The 15,196-nt window shown below is 45.0% G+C and overlaps 2 protein-coding genes across 2 annotated transcripts in view; both read left to right on the forward strand.

Annotated features, from left to right (window-relative positions):
* Positions 1–15,196, forward strand: part of LOC307090796 (collagen alpha-3(VI) chain-like) — an 85,075-nt gene that overhangs the window by 58,450 nt on the left and 11,429 nt on the right. Inside the window, exons 8-26 of the mRNA XM_079757571.1 lie at positions 5,627–6,238; positions 6,350–6,967; positions 7,105–7,704; positions 7,873–8,487; positions 8,612–8,946; positions 9,625–9,703; positions 9,840–9,985; positions 10,162–10,254; positions 10,521–10,574; positions 10,715–10,786; positions 10,902–10,928; positions 11,064–11,108; positions 12,978–13,031; positions 13,135–13,197; positions 13,981–14,046; positions 14,138–14,191; positions 14,316–14,351; positions 14,480–14,542; positions 14,864–14,926. Of these exons, the coding sequence (XP_079613697.1) occupies positions 5,627–6,238; positions 6,350–6,967; positions 7,105–7,704; positions 7,873–8,487; positions 8,612–8,946; positions 9,625–9,703; positions 9,840–9,985; positions 10,162–10,254; positions 10,521–10,574; positions 10,715–10,786; positions 10,902–10,928; positions 11,064–11,108; positions 12,978–13,031; positions 13,135–13,197; positions 13,981–14,046; positions 14,138–14,191; positions 14,316–14,351; positions 14,480–14,542; positions 14,864–14,926 (3,695 nt within the window). The remainder of the gene's footprint in view (positions 1–5,626; positions 6,239–6,349; positions 6,968–7,104; positions 7,705–7,872; positions 8,488–8,611; positions 8,947–9,624; positions 9,704–9,839; positions 9,986–10,161; positions 10,255–10,520; positions 10,575–10,714; positions 10,787–10,901; positions 10,929–11,063; positions 11,109–12,977; positions 13,032–13,134; positions 13,198–13,980; positions 14,047–14,137; positions 14,192–14,315; positions 14,352–14,479; positions 14,543–14,863; positions 14,927–15,196) is intronic.
* LOC307091269 (collagen alpha-3(VI) chain-like) lies at positions 12–2,741 on the forward strand (the record flags this gene model as incomplete). The annotated part of the gene is made up of 4 exons (XM_079758219.1): positions 12–545; positions 825–1,424; positions 1,656–2,252; positions 2,713–2,741. Exons 1-4 carry the CDS (start codon positions 164–166, stop codon positions 2,739–2,741), a joined length of 1,608 nt encoding a protein of 535 aa, XP_079614345.1. The 5' UTR covers positions 12–163.

Genomic DNA, 15,196 nt, shown 5'->3' on the forward strand with positions numbered 1-15,196 from the left:
CACAAGGAATGGATTCCCTGCCGTGCGTGATTTTATTCACACGGTGGTGGAGAAACTGAATGTGGGAGAAAACAACGACCGTGTGTCCGTTGCCCAGTACAGCAGAGATGCAGAGGCCAATTTCTATCTGAACACGTATAACACAAAGGAAGATATTCTTGACATGGTCAGCGGCCTTAGGCACAAAGGAGGTAGGCCCGTCAACACCGGGGCAGCCCTTCAGTATGTCAGAGACAACGTGTTTACAGCCTCTTCGGGCAGCAGGCGCCAAGAAGGGGTTCCACAGTTGTTGATCCTTGTAAATGGTGGAAGGTCTTCTGACAGTGTAGATACACCAGCGTCTGCTCTCAAACAGCTTGGCGTCACTGTCCTTGGAATTGGAACAAGGAACTCTGACCATGGACAACTGCAAAAGATCTCCTCTAAGCCAAATTATGCTTTGTCAGTGTCCGACTTCAGTGACCTCCCCAACATACAAGAGCAACTGTCCTCTGCCATCAGCACAGTCACAGTCAGGGCCACACCAATGACGCCAACTGTAATCGGTGAGCTATTATTCGTCTCCAGAAGGCCATTAGAACATCCAAATGGGCATTTTAAGGCGCCAGATGCATGTCTTGCTAGCTAATGTAATTGTTCCCAAGTTTTTTGCTCAAGCAATGTTTGATAAGGCTGAGGTAGGACATCTTTCAGAACAGGGTTTAAGGCAGTAGCCTATACATCTTAAAAAATGCTAATAGATTGGATGAGCTTCTGTTTGCGCCTTTCCCAACACATGTGTAAATACGGCCCCCTAATCTTTGTCTACTATTATTATTTTCTAGTTGAGCGCAGCCTGCCCAAAAGGGATGTTGTGTTCTTGCTGGATGGATCTGATGGCACGCAAACTGGATTCCCAGCAATGCGTGACTTTGTGCAGAAAGTCGTGGAGACGCTCAATGTGGACGACGACCGAGAACGAGTCTCAGTTGTTCAGTACAGCAGAGATGCAGCTGTCCAATTCTATCTAAACACGTACAAAACACAGGACGACGTCGTTGCTAATGTCAGGGGTTTGAGGCACAAGGGCGGAAGACCACTTAACACTGGAGCAGCGCTCCAATACTTGAGGGATAATGTCTTCACGGCCTCGGCTGGAAGTAGGCGTCTGGAAAGAGTTCCACAGATGCTCATAGTCCTCAGCGGTGGAAAGTCCTTTGACAGTGTTGACGCAGCAGCCACCGCTCTGAAGGAGCTGGGGGTCTTTACCCTTGCCATTGGAACCAGAGGCTCTGATAGCAGAGAACTGCAGAAGATATCCCATGGTCCCAATCAGGCTCTGTCTGTGTCTGATTTCACTGACCTTCCCAGTGTCCAACAGCAACTGCAGTCCTCGATGGAATCAGTGGCCATTGTTGTAACTCCAGAATCTCCCACAGTTTTAGGTATGTTCCCAAGCGTGGCCATTTGTAGTGGTGTCAGTTTAAATGATGTATTTTAGGGATAGCCTGAAAACCATATGAGCTATGCCAACCATGTGCTCAAAAGGGAAAAGGTGGCATGCTTAATCACTCGTAGTAGCCGAACGTAGGCATTTGCAGTCGTGCACAATCATGTCTGTCCCCAAAACAAATGTCCTTTGCTCATGGATGTTCTGTCTTTCTACGTTTGCTCAGTTGACCATGGCGTTGCCGGGAAGGATGTAGTATTCCTTCTGGATGACTCTGATTACACAAGGAATGGATTCGCTGCCATGCGTGATTTTGTTCAGAGAATGGTGGAGGAACTTAATGTGGGCGAAAACAACGACCGTGTGTCAGTTGTCCAGTACGGCAGAGACGCAGAGGCCCACTTCTATCTAAAGACATACACCACAAAGGACGATATTCTTGACACGGTCAGAGGACTGAGACACAGAGGGGGAAGACCCCTCAACACCGGGTCAGCCCTCAAGTATGTCCGAGACAATGTGTTTACGGTGGCCTCTGGAAGTAGGCGCCAAGAGGGCATTCCACAGCTACTTATTCTGCTGAGTGGAGGGCGATCTAGTGACAACGTAGAGATACCGGCGTCTGCCCTCAAAGACAACGGGGTCTTAATTCTAGGCATCGGAACTAGAAATTCGAGCACAGAGGTTCAAAGAATCGCCTCTGATCCTAGTTATGCCCAGTCTGTGTCTGACTTCTCTGACCTCCCAAACGTCCAGCAGCCATTTGCCTCCTCTCTTAGCCATGTAGTAGTTGGGGTTAAACCAATGACCCCTACAGTGAGAGGTAAGACACTGTTGCTTATTCCCACGCGAAAACATGTTGTACCTTTCGGTGCCTTCCTGCACGTATTGTCAACACAAAGGCTAATGCTTGCATGCCGCTTTCAACTTTAGCATCAATGTTCTATTTTTCACATTCTCCCAGTTGACCAGAGAACTCCAAAACGGGATGTGGTATTCCTTCTGGATGGCTCTGATGGCACAAGGAATGGATTCCCTGCCATTCGTGATTTTATTCACACGGTGGTGGAGAAACTGAATGTGGGAGAAAACAACGACCGTGTGTCCGTTGCCCAGTACAGCAGAGATGCAGAGGCCAATTTCTATCTGAACACGTATAACACAAAGGAAGATATTCTTGACATGGTCAGCGGCCTTAGGCACAAAGGAGGCAGGCCCGTCAACACCGGGGCAGCCCTCCAGTATGTCAGAGACAACGTGTTTACAGCCTCTTCGGGCAGCAGGCGCCAAGAAGGGGTTCCACAGTTGTTGATCCTTGTAAATGGTGGAAGGTCTTCTGACAGTGTAGATACACCAGCGTCTGCTCTCAAACAGCTTGGCGTCACTGTCCTTGGAATTGGAACAAGGAACTCTGACCATGGACAACTGCAAAAGATCTCCTCTAAGCCAAATTATGCTTTGTCAGTGTCCGACTTCAGTGACCTCCCCAACATACAAGAGCAACTGTCCTCTGCCATCAGCACAGTCACAGTCAGGGCCACACCAATGACGCCAACTGTAATCGGTGAGCTATTAATCGTCTCGAGAAGGCCATTAGAACATTCAAATGGGCATTTTAAGGCGCCAGATGCATGTCTTGCTAGCTAATGTAATTGTTCCCAAGTTTTTTGCTCAAGCAATGTTTGATAAGGCTGAGGTAGGACATCTTTCAGAACAGGGTTTAAGGCAGTAGCCTATACATCTTAAAAAATGCTAATAGATTGGATGAGCTTCTGTTTGCGCCTTTCCCAACACATGTGTAAATACGGCCCCCTAATCTTTGTCTACTATTATTATTTTCTAGTTGAGCGCAGCCTGCCCAAAAGGGATGTTGTGTTCTTGCTGGATGGATCTGATGGCACGAAAACTGGATTCCCAGCAATGCGTGACTTTGTGCAGAAAGTCGTGGAGACGCTCAATGTGGACGACGACCGAGAACGAGTCTCAGTTGTTCAGTACAGCAGAGATGCAGCTGTCCAATTCTATCTAAACACGTACAAAACACAGGACGACGTTGTTGCTAATGTCAGGGGTTTGAGGCACAAGGGCGGAAGACCACTTAACACTGGAGCAGCGCTCCAATACTTGAGGGATAATGTCTTCACGGCCTCGGCTGGAAGTAGGCGTCTGGAAGGAGTTCCACAGATGCTCATAGTCCTCAGCGGTGGAAAGTCCTTTGACAGTGTTGACGCAGCAGCCACCGCTCTGAAGGAGCTGGGGGTCTTTACCCTTGCCATTGGAACCAGAGGCTCTGATAGCAGAGAACTGCAGAAGATATCCCATGGTCCCAATCAGGCTCTGTCTGTGTCTGATTTCACTGACCTTCCCAGTGTCCAACAGCAACTGCAGTCCTCGATGGAATCAGTGGTATTTGAGGTTGTTCCTGGATCCCCAACATTTGTAGGTATGTTAACATGTGGCAGTTGCTGTTTTATTGATCTTTTCAAATTTATATAAATATTCAATTATTTAATTTAACCAATATCTTTTTTCGTATTGTTTTTATCCATCTATTTTATTACCATACCTTGACTAATATAGTTAATATTTAGCATGTGTGTTTCTATAATTTGATCAGTTATGATAAAAAGGCTATTCTTTTAGGTCACAATTAACCTTGATGTTCTGTTTTTCTGTTGAGTCCTAGAAGGCATTTTGAGGTAACATTGCATCGTTGTCGGATATATTTAACGTTCAATATTGTATTCATTTTTAATGTCTGTTTTTTTTACCTGCTATTTTCAAGCTTCAGCATTTGATACTCTTTCAAGCAATCAAGCATTTCTTTTCTTTTGAAATGTGGGATAATTACTTCGCCCTTTTTTCCATTGTTCATTGGTGAAATGAGAACAATGTGCTTTTCTTTTTTGAATCAGTGTGTCAGCCTGCTCATTTCAAATATTTGCTCATCTTTTCTTTGGACTTTTCTTTGCATCGTCCTTGGTTCAAAAAAATTGTACTACTTGCTAGATAGCATGTGCTCATCTTAGTTATTTTGGGCTACATATTCAATCAGTCAGTGTTACTGAAAGAGGACATTCATATCTTTTCTCTTCGGATGCTTTTTTTACATCATTCTTTTCAGTGAATGATGTTGGCATGCCTTGTCCATATCCATTCTTATCTGAACTTATTAAGACCAAGGATATTTGTATATTACTGTATGTATCCATCAATCAGCTTGTCAAACAAACATGCTGTCTCATTATGACACTCTCTTGTACAGAATTGCGCCCCTTGAGACGAGATGTGGTGCTTCTCCTTGATGGCTCTGATAGTAGCCGAAGTGGATTTCCCGCAATGCGTGACTTTACACGAAGGATTGCTGAGGATCTTGACATAGCCAAAGACAAGGACAGAATCGCCGTAGTACAGTTTAGTGGGGACACAAAGGTTCACTTCTATTTGAGATCTCATCCGACCAAAGACGCTGTTTCAAGGATAATTAGAACACTCAGGCACAGGGGAGGGAGGGAGCGGAACACTGGAGCAGCATTTCAGTACATCTTGGATAAGGTCTTCACCGCCCAGGCTGGGAGTCGCCATCACGAGGGGGTCAAACAAGTGTTGTTAGTACTTTCAGGAGGACCTTCCAGTGATAGCTTTATTCAACAGGCTCTGTCCATCCATTCTCGTGACATTTTCATATTTTTCATTGGTGTAAACCTGGTTAGTCCTTTGTCCACTGAGTTGACAAATGCATATACATTTCCGATCATTGACTTTGGAGTTCTCGCAGACATCCTTGTAGATGTGCTTTTTGCTTTAAAACATGTTACCGTGGCAGGTAAGTTGACACGACTTTTACGTGATATTTTTCTGAATTAGTTGGTCTGGTAAATAAAAGAAAACAAAAAAAAATATCTGGATCAAACTACACTTGGTTAACATCCAAAATTGATGGCTTTATATATGCAGTGTTATTATTCCTCAATTGTGATTCACTTCTCTGATATTATTTCATACAGCAGAAGATTAGAAAATTGACTTTTCATCTAAATGTTTTTCTGAACGTGGACTTTTCTTCAAATTGTTATTTTAATTGTAATACCCTAACATTGCATTTTGAGCCTCGTAGTTATTGGAAGCTGTAGGGCCTTTATGCCACTCTATCTTTCAGTGGGAGACACTAATTTCATTCTTTCTCACTTTTTCTAGCTACGTCCTTGGGTCCAAAGAAGGATGTGGTCTTCCTTGTTGATGGATCCTCAAGTGTTGGACGGGAATTCCCCATCATCCAGGAGTTCATGCGCCGAGTAGTGGAGAATCTCAATGTCGGCGAAAACCAGATCCGGATAGGTGTTGTCCAATATGGTGACTCTCCGAATGCTGATATGTATTTGAACACCCATGCAACCAAGGAGGGTGTTTTGAATGGGATCAAAGGGGTAAGGCAAAGAGGAGGAAGGCAGCGCAACCTTGGCCAGGCTTTGGAGTTTGTGAGCCGGGATTTCCTGACCGCAGCCCATGGAAGCAGGAAGCAAGAAGGTGTCCCTCAGTTTGTGATTGTTGTTTCTAGTGGAAGCTCAACAGATGATGTGATTGGTGCGGCATCCACCCTCAAAAGGTCTGGTGTTCTCCCCTTCAGTATTGGGACCAGGGATGTGAGCTCTCATGAGCTCAAAGCAGTTGCATATGTTCCCAAATTTGCCCTTGTTGTGGATGACCTTCCTGGGCTCTACACTGTCCAGAACAGCCTGATTACCACTCTCACTGAGCTGTCTGATGGTGAACTTGCAGCGATGCAGCCTTTTTTCCCAACCCGAGATGGTAATTGTTCTATCTTTAAAGTCCTAAGATACCTGCTCTTCAAGTAAATTGTTGTATTTAAATGCATTAAGTAGGAACCTAATAATATTTATGTTTTTCTTTATTTTGCAGTTACAACAATAACCACTCATGGAGACAAAAGGGATGTTGTGTTTTTAGTTGACGGCTCCACCGCAACACGCAGTGAGTTCCAGTCTATCCGCGAAATGATCAAGAGAGTTATCGATAAGCTGGATGTGGGACTGGACAACGTCAGAATATCAGTAGTGCAGTACAGTGATGACCCGCATATGGAATTCCTCCTGAATCAGTACTCAACCAAAGAAGAGGTCAGGCAAGCTGTGGCAAGGCTTCAGAGTAGAGGAGGGAGCCAGTTAAACACCGGCCGTGCCCTTGACTGGGTCTCTAAACACATCTACCAGAGGTCTGCAGGAAGCCGTATCGAGGAGGCTGTTCCACAGTTCCTCATTCTAGTAACAGGTGGCAAGTCCACGGACGACGTGACTCGTCCAGCGCACCAACTCAAGAGCAGCATGGTGGCGCCTATTGCTATTGGTTCAAGGAACGCTGACCCCAATGAACTGAAACAGATTGCGCTGAAGCAAGAGCTCACATACACAGTGGACAGCTTCCAACAGCTCCCATCTGTGGAACAGCAGCTCATTGCGTCAGTGAACACGATGACTAATAAGGATATCGCCACTACTGAGCCACCAACAGTGTTCAAAGGTAAGACATTTCAATTGTATCAAAAGCACATTTCAGGGTTTCAGATCCAGGAGAGCCTAAATTTAACAAAATTTATGAAGCTCAATCCATATCAAACCTATTGTGCTTTATTATTCATCCTCTTTCCTGCTGTACAGATATTCTTAATCTTGGACGAAAAGACATCGTCTTCCTTGTCGATGGCTCAGACAACACCGGATCCATGGGGCTGGCGCATATCCGTGACTTCATCCTCAGAACCATCCAGCAGCTCGATGTGCAGTCCGATCAAGTTCGCATCTCCGTAGTGCAGTACGCAGACAAAGCGCAGAGAGAGTTCTCCCTGAACACATACGGCAACAAACCTGACGTTCTCAACGCTGTCAAAAGGCTGCGTTTAATGGGTGGGCGGTCCTCAGACCTCGCTCAAGCCGTTGAGTATGTCATCCGAAACGAGCTGACGTCCTCCGCAGGGATGCGCCAGGCGGGGGCCTCACAGCACCTTGTTGTGCTGACAGGAGGACGTTCTACTACTGATGTATCCCTTTATGGGCCTCTCCTTAAGAGCTCTCGGGTCAACTGTATCGGTGTTGGAGCCGGCGGAGCTGATACAAGGCAGCTCCAACAGATTGCCACAAGCCAAGATGACATTATCCAAGTTTCCAGCTTCCCCGGACTCCCTGGCGCCGACGACAAGTTCATTGCCAGGTTGAGTGGAGATCCCTTCCCTGAAACTCCAACAGACCCTGAAGAGCCATGTAAGTAGATCATACAAGACACGTCAACGTTCTTAGTTTATTGCGATTATCTTTAATTATTTTGTTTAATTAAACATATTCTTGTTGTTAGGGCCTGTTATGCACAAATACATTTTGATCTCCATCTCACTGTTTATCCACTCTTTACTCTCCATCTACAATCTTCAGTTAAAGGCCTTCCCAAACCTAAGGAGGCTGATATTGTGTTTTTGGTGGATAGTTCCCTAAATGTGGGCAAGGACAACTTCAAGACGGTGATCGAGTTCATTTACAATCTTGTCGACCTCTTCTACAACGAGAGAGACAAGCTGCAGATCGGCATGGCACACTATGCCACAGATGTCACAAATGACTTCTACCTCAACACCTACCCCAACAGGAATGATGTCATTAACGCCATTGGTAGTGTGGAATACAAAGGGGGGCGTAGGATAAACACAGGTGCAGCCATCCGTCACGTGCAGGATAACCACTTTACAACAGCAAGAGGCAGCCGGAAAGATCAAGGCATCCCTCAGGTCTTGTTGGTTCTTACTGGAGGACGCTCCTCAGATGACAGTAAGACGGCTGCACTCGCCCTGAAGGCCAGTGGGGTCAGAGTTTATGCAGTGGGGGTGGGAGACATTATGGATGAGCTGGGAAACCTAGCAAGCCAGTCCTACACTATTGCTCGGGCAAGTACATTTGAAGGGCTGTCCGAGCTGAATGAGCAGATCCTGGAGACTTTGGACGATGAGGTGACCGGAGTCAAGCTTTGTACTAGCACTCCGGAAACTTCCAAAGGTGATTATTTCATACCACCTTTTGTATTTTTGTATTATGTCTCAGTGTTCTATTTTGTTACTTTGCACACACAGTTTTCCCTTTACAATACAAGCCATTCCTAATACCCTGCTCTCTGTCACAGCCTGCAATGTGGAAGTGCTGGTGGGCTTTGACGTTGGCGCCCAGAACATTTTCTCCGCTCAGACAAACCTCCAAAGTAAGATGGGGGCCATTCTTCAAAGAATCACCAAGATGGCGTCCATCAGTTGTTCGTCTGGACAGGTCCCTTCAGTGCAGGTCGGCGTACTGGCCATGGACTCTAATGGACAAGCCACCCAGTTGGACTTCACAGACGACGCAGATGTCCTGTTTGAGGCCTTCAAGGGATTGCGTAGTCGTGGCCCATTTGTACTAAATGCCAAGACCATCTCAGGCTACACTGGCAGGTTTAAATCCAGGAATGAGAATGTTGTCAAGGTGGGGAATTCAAACTGTTTCTACCTTATCTTAATGTCGCGAAAATATTAATCATAACTATAATACACAATTAGAAACATTACATTAACCTTGTTTATATATTTACTAGTCAATCTAAGATGAACAATTTACATTCTCCTTGGACCTTAGGATACCAGCCTTCTTCTCTCTAACCGAGAGAGGTTAAGGTAGTTCAGATTTGCATTCCCACTGGAGCCACTGAGTCTGATACTGAAGCCATGCCAATCAACTGACTTCTTTGTTGTGTGGATTTGTTTAACTGTCTTGTAGCCCTGTCTTGCAGACTTGCAGACATGTTCACTTCCCCATAGTGTATTGCATTTTAACTTGGCCTCTCCCGCCTACCTTTGTTAACTGTATATTCCCTACCCACAATGCAAATGTTTCCTTATAAGAATCTTGTTCACCCATTGTTTCCCTGAATGTATCCTTGGTAACTTTGCTGCCTGTACTATCCAATGATCATCTATTTGATCATGGGAAACATATTTTGCTGGCCGACGTGTCCTAAAAATATCAACACTTAATATCCTTGCAATTTCATGCGATGTATTTAGTTTTGTTGGGTCTAGCAAGGCTAAATATAATAAGATGTCAGAAATATGAGTAACGTTTTATCACCTTTCAGCTGAGGAAAGTTGTATTTATTATGAACAGGTTGTAATCCATCTGACTGATGGTCTGGATGCGCCCTACGCTGAGATGAAGAGGAAAACGGAAGAGCTTCAGCAGTCAGGTGAGAAAAGCCACACTAGGTGAAAGTCTAGTAATTCATACATTGTTATGTGTTATGAATGTGTGGGACAAAGTATAGCAATAGGATTACAGTTGATCACAACCAAAAAAACATTATTCTTAACCTTCCTAAACAGGTGTTAACAGTTTAATCGTCGTGGGCCTGGAGAGAGTTCCTAAATTTGAGGAAGCACTCCTTCTGGAGTTCGGTCGAGGGTTCCGGTACACCAGACCCCTCCGAGTCAACGTCATGGATCTGGACTACGAGCTGACGGAGGAACTGGTGGGTAGCAAAAGAACCAGGAAAATAGCAGTGCATTGGTTCTAATGCATTCCTCTATCTTTGAACCTGGCAAGTAATCACAGAAACAATCACTCAACAAGATTGTTGTTAAATTATGACCTATCGACCTACAAGTCGACCCAGATTGAATCTAGTGTGGATCTCTTTCTTTGCAGGACAATATTGCAGAGAGAGAATGCTGTGCTGTACCCTGCAAATGCACCGGAACCAGAGGGGACAGAGGTTCAGTAGGCCTCCCAGGCCCTAAGGTGACCACCCTTAAAATAACTCACACACACACATACATACACACAATCACAAACACATTCACACAATCACACATGCAAGTCGCACGCAAACAAACACATACGCCTGCACACAGACACATATTACACAAAAAACAATCCTGTACAACCTCACTACCCCCCCCCCACACACACACACACACACACACAACCCCTCCTCGTCATACACACACACAAACATTATTGTGAACCCCAGTGATAGTAGAAAGTAACATTGTGTGATGTTGCAGGGCGCCCCCGGTGGTGTTGGGGGCCCAGGACATCCTGGTGATGAAGGAGGACCGGTGAGTCTAGAGGCCTTTCTTGATGTCTTTAAATGGGTTCCATCTGTGCAGAACAAATGTAGAATGCGTAAAGATGAAACTTCTCTCGGTTGCAGTTTGTGTCCGTTTAAAGTAACGTTTTGCGTGTTGCGTACTGGCAGGGAGAGCGAGGACCCCCTGGTGTGAATGGAACTCAAGGTTTCCAGGGCTGTCCAGGACAGAGAGGTGTCAAGGTAAAGAATTCCGCTCATCGGTCAAATGGTTCCCTTAGTACTTCGCTATTTCTTATCAATGTGTAGAAAAATCAAACTCTGATCATGTTTATGCCATCCCTTCCTCTGTGTTCAGGGTTCCCGAGGCTATTCTGGTGAAAAAGTGAGCTTAATTTGTTTTATCTTACATTAACACACATTGAAATATTACATTGACATTTAAACCATTACACAAAAACGTGCATGTAAAGAATAACTCCAACATTAACCTTTAACAAAATTACTCTTTTCTTTTCAGGGAGAATTTGGAGAACTCGGTCTGGATGGAATCAATGGAGAAGAGGCAAGTGTGACATTGGTTATTTGGTTTCAATAGGGAGACCAGTCTGAGAGCACACGCACAATGATGTAACATTGGCCCAGATCCTTTCTTTTCCTTCAACATATCCGAATGCAGACTTTCCTAAACTTACGGTTGTGACACAAAAAGGGGCCGCCAATTTCCTGACTAAAAAGCATATATATGCTCTGTGAATGAATTGTCCTAATTAAAACTGAAGAGCGTTCTTTGCAGCTGAGATGCTGAGTTCCTCCCTCCCTCCTTCTCGCGCTCTAGACCTGAAACCGTTTGTGTGTTCTCTGGCCGAGGTAAAGTTAGTAGAGTGTGATTTATTTGATTCTCTCACTCTCGATCACAATGTCAAATCGAAAATGTGAGACAGAGCCGAGGGCATCAGTACTCTCCCCACCCTCTCCTAGACAGGGACACACGGATAGACACACGGGACTCATACCGGTGATCAGGTCTTTAATTCCCCGCATCACATCGCTAATTCAAAGCCTGAATATCTGTCGAATAACCAATATCTTCATAACAAAAAAACAAAAAAAACACTTTCAAACTACATCAGTTGGGTTTGAGATGTGATTATTTGAATTACAGCAGCGCTTTGCTGCTATACATTTCACTTTCAGTTTAGAATTTGGGACGTTTAGAAGACAGGACGTTTAGATGTCGAGAGATTTAGTTGTCAAAGGTCATTATTGTAAAACACGTGGGGAACTCAGACTACTCGGGCCAGTCACTAAACACATGCAAACAAACCTATTTTATACAGCCTCTGAGCAACAATGCATGACTGGGCAACGACAAAGGCTTTTGTAAGAACAACATAAGGGCTTCTCTTCCACCAAGCGGCCTTTCAGCAGCTGTCGGGAAACAGAGTTCGCATTGAAGTTACAAGTGTGGACGTCAGGCCTGGTTTCTGATCTGGCCTTCTGATAACATAAGTCATATTGAAACGACAAGTGTAACCTAGGCCTTTTAGTTTTTACTACACTTCCATGTGACACTTGGTCAAAAACCACACTGGTCAAAAAATGACTGCCACATTGTGGACTGTATTATTCACTGTTCACAAATGCTCATTCCTCTTACTAATAGACAAATAACACATTTATCATACGTTGGCCTACCCTTTATTGAACTGCCTAGGCTATATGAAATACTATATCAATGAATTAAAGATACAATAAGTTTTAGTTATTGATTTAATAATGACTTTACTTTGATGATAACTACATTCAACCACATAAACCTCAATCATTAATTTATATAAATGTGTTATATAAAAGTTTTTATTACACTCCCATTGTTATTTTAGGAGCTATTATTGCTGAGATTAGATTCTGTACTGTGTACTTAACATTCTTGACCACACTCCCCAATCCAGTTGTCCTCGGGAGATAATTGCTTACTGCTGAGTTTTCAAGTTTATCGTGCAAGTTCGTGATGAAGTGGTGAGGAGTGCGACATTATACTGAGGGCATTGCTGTGATGCCCTTTTCTATTGAAATATAACAACTTAATTTCCATTTTAAATTCATGGTTTGCTGTGTTCCTTGTCAGTAGTTTATAAATGTCGATATTATGGCAATTTCTGATGGATCATTGTCAATTTGGGTCCAGGGGGACACCAAATCCTCTATTGTGTGTCAAGGTAAAAAAACCTTGAACCTCTTGTCTAGAGAATCTCGCCTAACTGATGTGTGTAACTTACTTAAATGTCCATCGTGACACATCAAAGCACAGTCTCACTAGGAACGCCGAAAGGCAGCAGAAATTAAAGCCATTTGAAGCTGCTTTTGATTGATCCATGACGTGGGAGGTGTAGTTGCATACACTAATTAGCACCTACCTTTCTCTTTTCAGGGGGTCAGCGGTGTGGCAGGACCACCGGGCGGTAGAGGAAGCCCTGGCAGAAGGGTGAGTCATGATGCCTTTATCCTTGTACACCAAGCACACTCATTCATTAGTGGCGAGTCATGACATGCTACACATGCTGATGTCTGTGGTTTCTGTTTTGTAGGGGCCGAAAGGAACCAAGGGCCAGGCGGGAGACATTGGAGACATGGGCATCAGAGGAGACCCTGTGAGTGCACTTACTGCTGAACTGAGATGACATGTTGATGAGATAGGGCAGCAGTAGCTCAGGAGGTAGAGGGTTGACTGAACCGGAAGGTTGCTAGCTCGATCCCCGGCTTCTCCTAGAGTGTCAAGGTGTCCCTGAGCAAGACACCTCACCCTAACTGCTTCTGATGAGCTGGCTGATGTCACCCTGCGTGGTTGACTCCGCCGTCGGTGTGTGAATGTGTGCATCAATGGTTGTAAGTCGCTTTGGATGAAAGCGAAAATCCCCTGAATGTAAATGTAAATGTTGAGCGTGAGAGTACACTTACTGCTGAACTGAGATGAGAAGAGGTCCAACTGCTTATATGAGATGAGACGGGTGAGCGGCCAATCCTAATGTGTGTGAGACATGACTTGCCTTACAGTTAAAAAGACAGAGCAAAGCTGCGTGTTCATCTGTTGAAAGCTCAGGGTTAGTGAAGGGAGTATGTTCGAGAGTCTAAATTCCTCCCTAGGCTTTACAAAGTTATTGTCCAAAGGCCTGTTGAACTGTGAAGAGACAAACAGAAGACTTGGCTCCGCCTGTAACAACCATAGCTGTCTGAGGGATCTTTATCTAATCACGATAGTCGCAAGAGTGCTACTAGCCAGCTCAACATGTGAACATATCCAGAAGACCTGCCTCCACCAGATGCTACTCTGGTCCTGCAGTGTTGCCCGCACTGAAGGAACTCTCCGGCTCTTTTTCTCGGACAAGGAGCTGAACCGAAGAGCTGCTTTAATCATGTTATTTTGTGCCGACTAGGGCATAACTGGGAGAGACAACAGAGAGGCCGGACCCAAAGGGGACCCCGGTGACGTCGGCCCAGTGGTAATGACCACCTCCATTTTAGTTGTTGTTTTCAAATAAGTTGTCATTTTTTTTTCCATTTGAACTCACAAACATTTGTTGTGGTGGACAGGGAGAGCCCGGCGAGGACGGAAAGAGGGGAGGCGCTGGAGAGCCAGGACGAGAGGTACGACCTGCCCGCTTGACCCCTGCACCTCACACTGTCTGAATCCACATTCTCACACCCCCCGGTAGATTTCAAACCACGGCACACATCCTAATTATATTGTGCTTTGTATCTCATTGACCAGGGATCTGATGGAAGGAGAGGCTCAGCTGGACCGCCTGTGCGTAGTGGACCCGTAAAATGGCATCACAAACAAACGATTATGAGTCAGATCAGGTATATGTTGTCATGCTATTACAGAAAAATACTCAGTAATGTTTCCGGCTGCATCCCTGTCTTGTCATTTAGGGAGCGCCTGGGAAGCCCGGAGCGGAGGGTGTGGGAGGAGAGCCTGGTATCGGAGGCTCTAGAGTGAGTACACTTCCCAGCCTCCTCATTTATTAACCCACTGTTTGACAGATGAGTCACTACTCGCCGTCTAAGTGCGTCATCTGCCTCTGCCACAGCAGAGCTCTCGTCAGAGCTCTCGTTGACCTTCTCTGTAAATGATTCTGTTGGCTGCGCACACATAACCATAACGTTTGGTCCTTGAGGAATGACTAATAATGTGTATTTACACGTTTGTGTTCAACCATGGTTTACCCGTGGGATGCTGCTCTGCTGGGACTGCAGAGTAAGAGAATGTTGCTGTATGCACGTTGACGTTCTACGTGTTTGTCTGTGACCTACCAGGGCAAACCCGGTCCGATTGGTGCCCCTGGACAACGTGGAGAGGAGGGTAATCCTGGACCCAGAGTAAGTGTCAAGCTACTGTTGATTTTTAAATTGGGACTTGTTTAGTTGACTCTTGACAAACTGTCAAGGGCCAAGAAAAGAAACACTGCTCTTGAAACATGTTAAAAATAAAAGTGGTATGTATGTATAGACGGTGGTTATGAACAGCCAAAAACACAGCCCCCCATGTCTCAGGAAGTCCCCATTCTTTGAGGGACCAGTGGTTAACTTATAATGCATGGAACCTACTGTTCAATACTAATAATATCTGCCTAGCCTAGTTGTTGTGTG

Source organism: Pollachius pollachius (assembly GCF_949987615.1).
Source record: "Pollachius pollachius genome assembly, chromosome: 20".
NCBI lineage: Eukaryota > Metazoa > Chordata > Actinopteri > Gadiformes > Gadidae > Pollachius > Pollachius pollachius.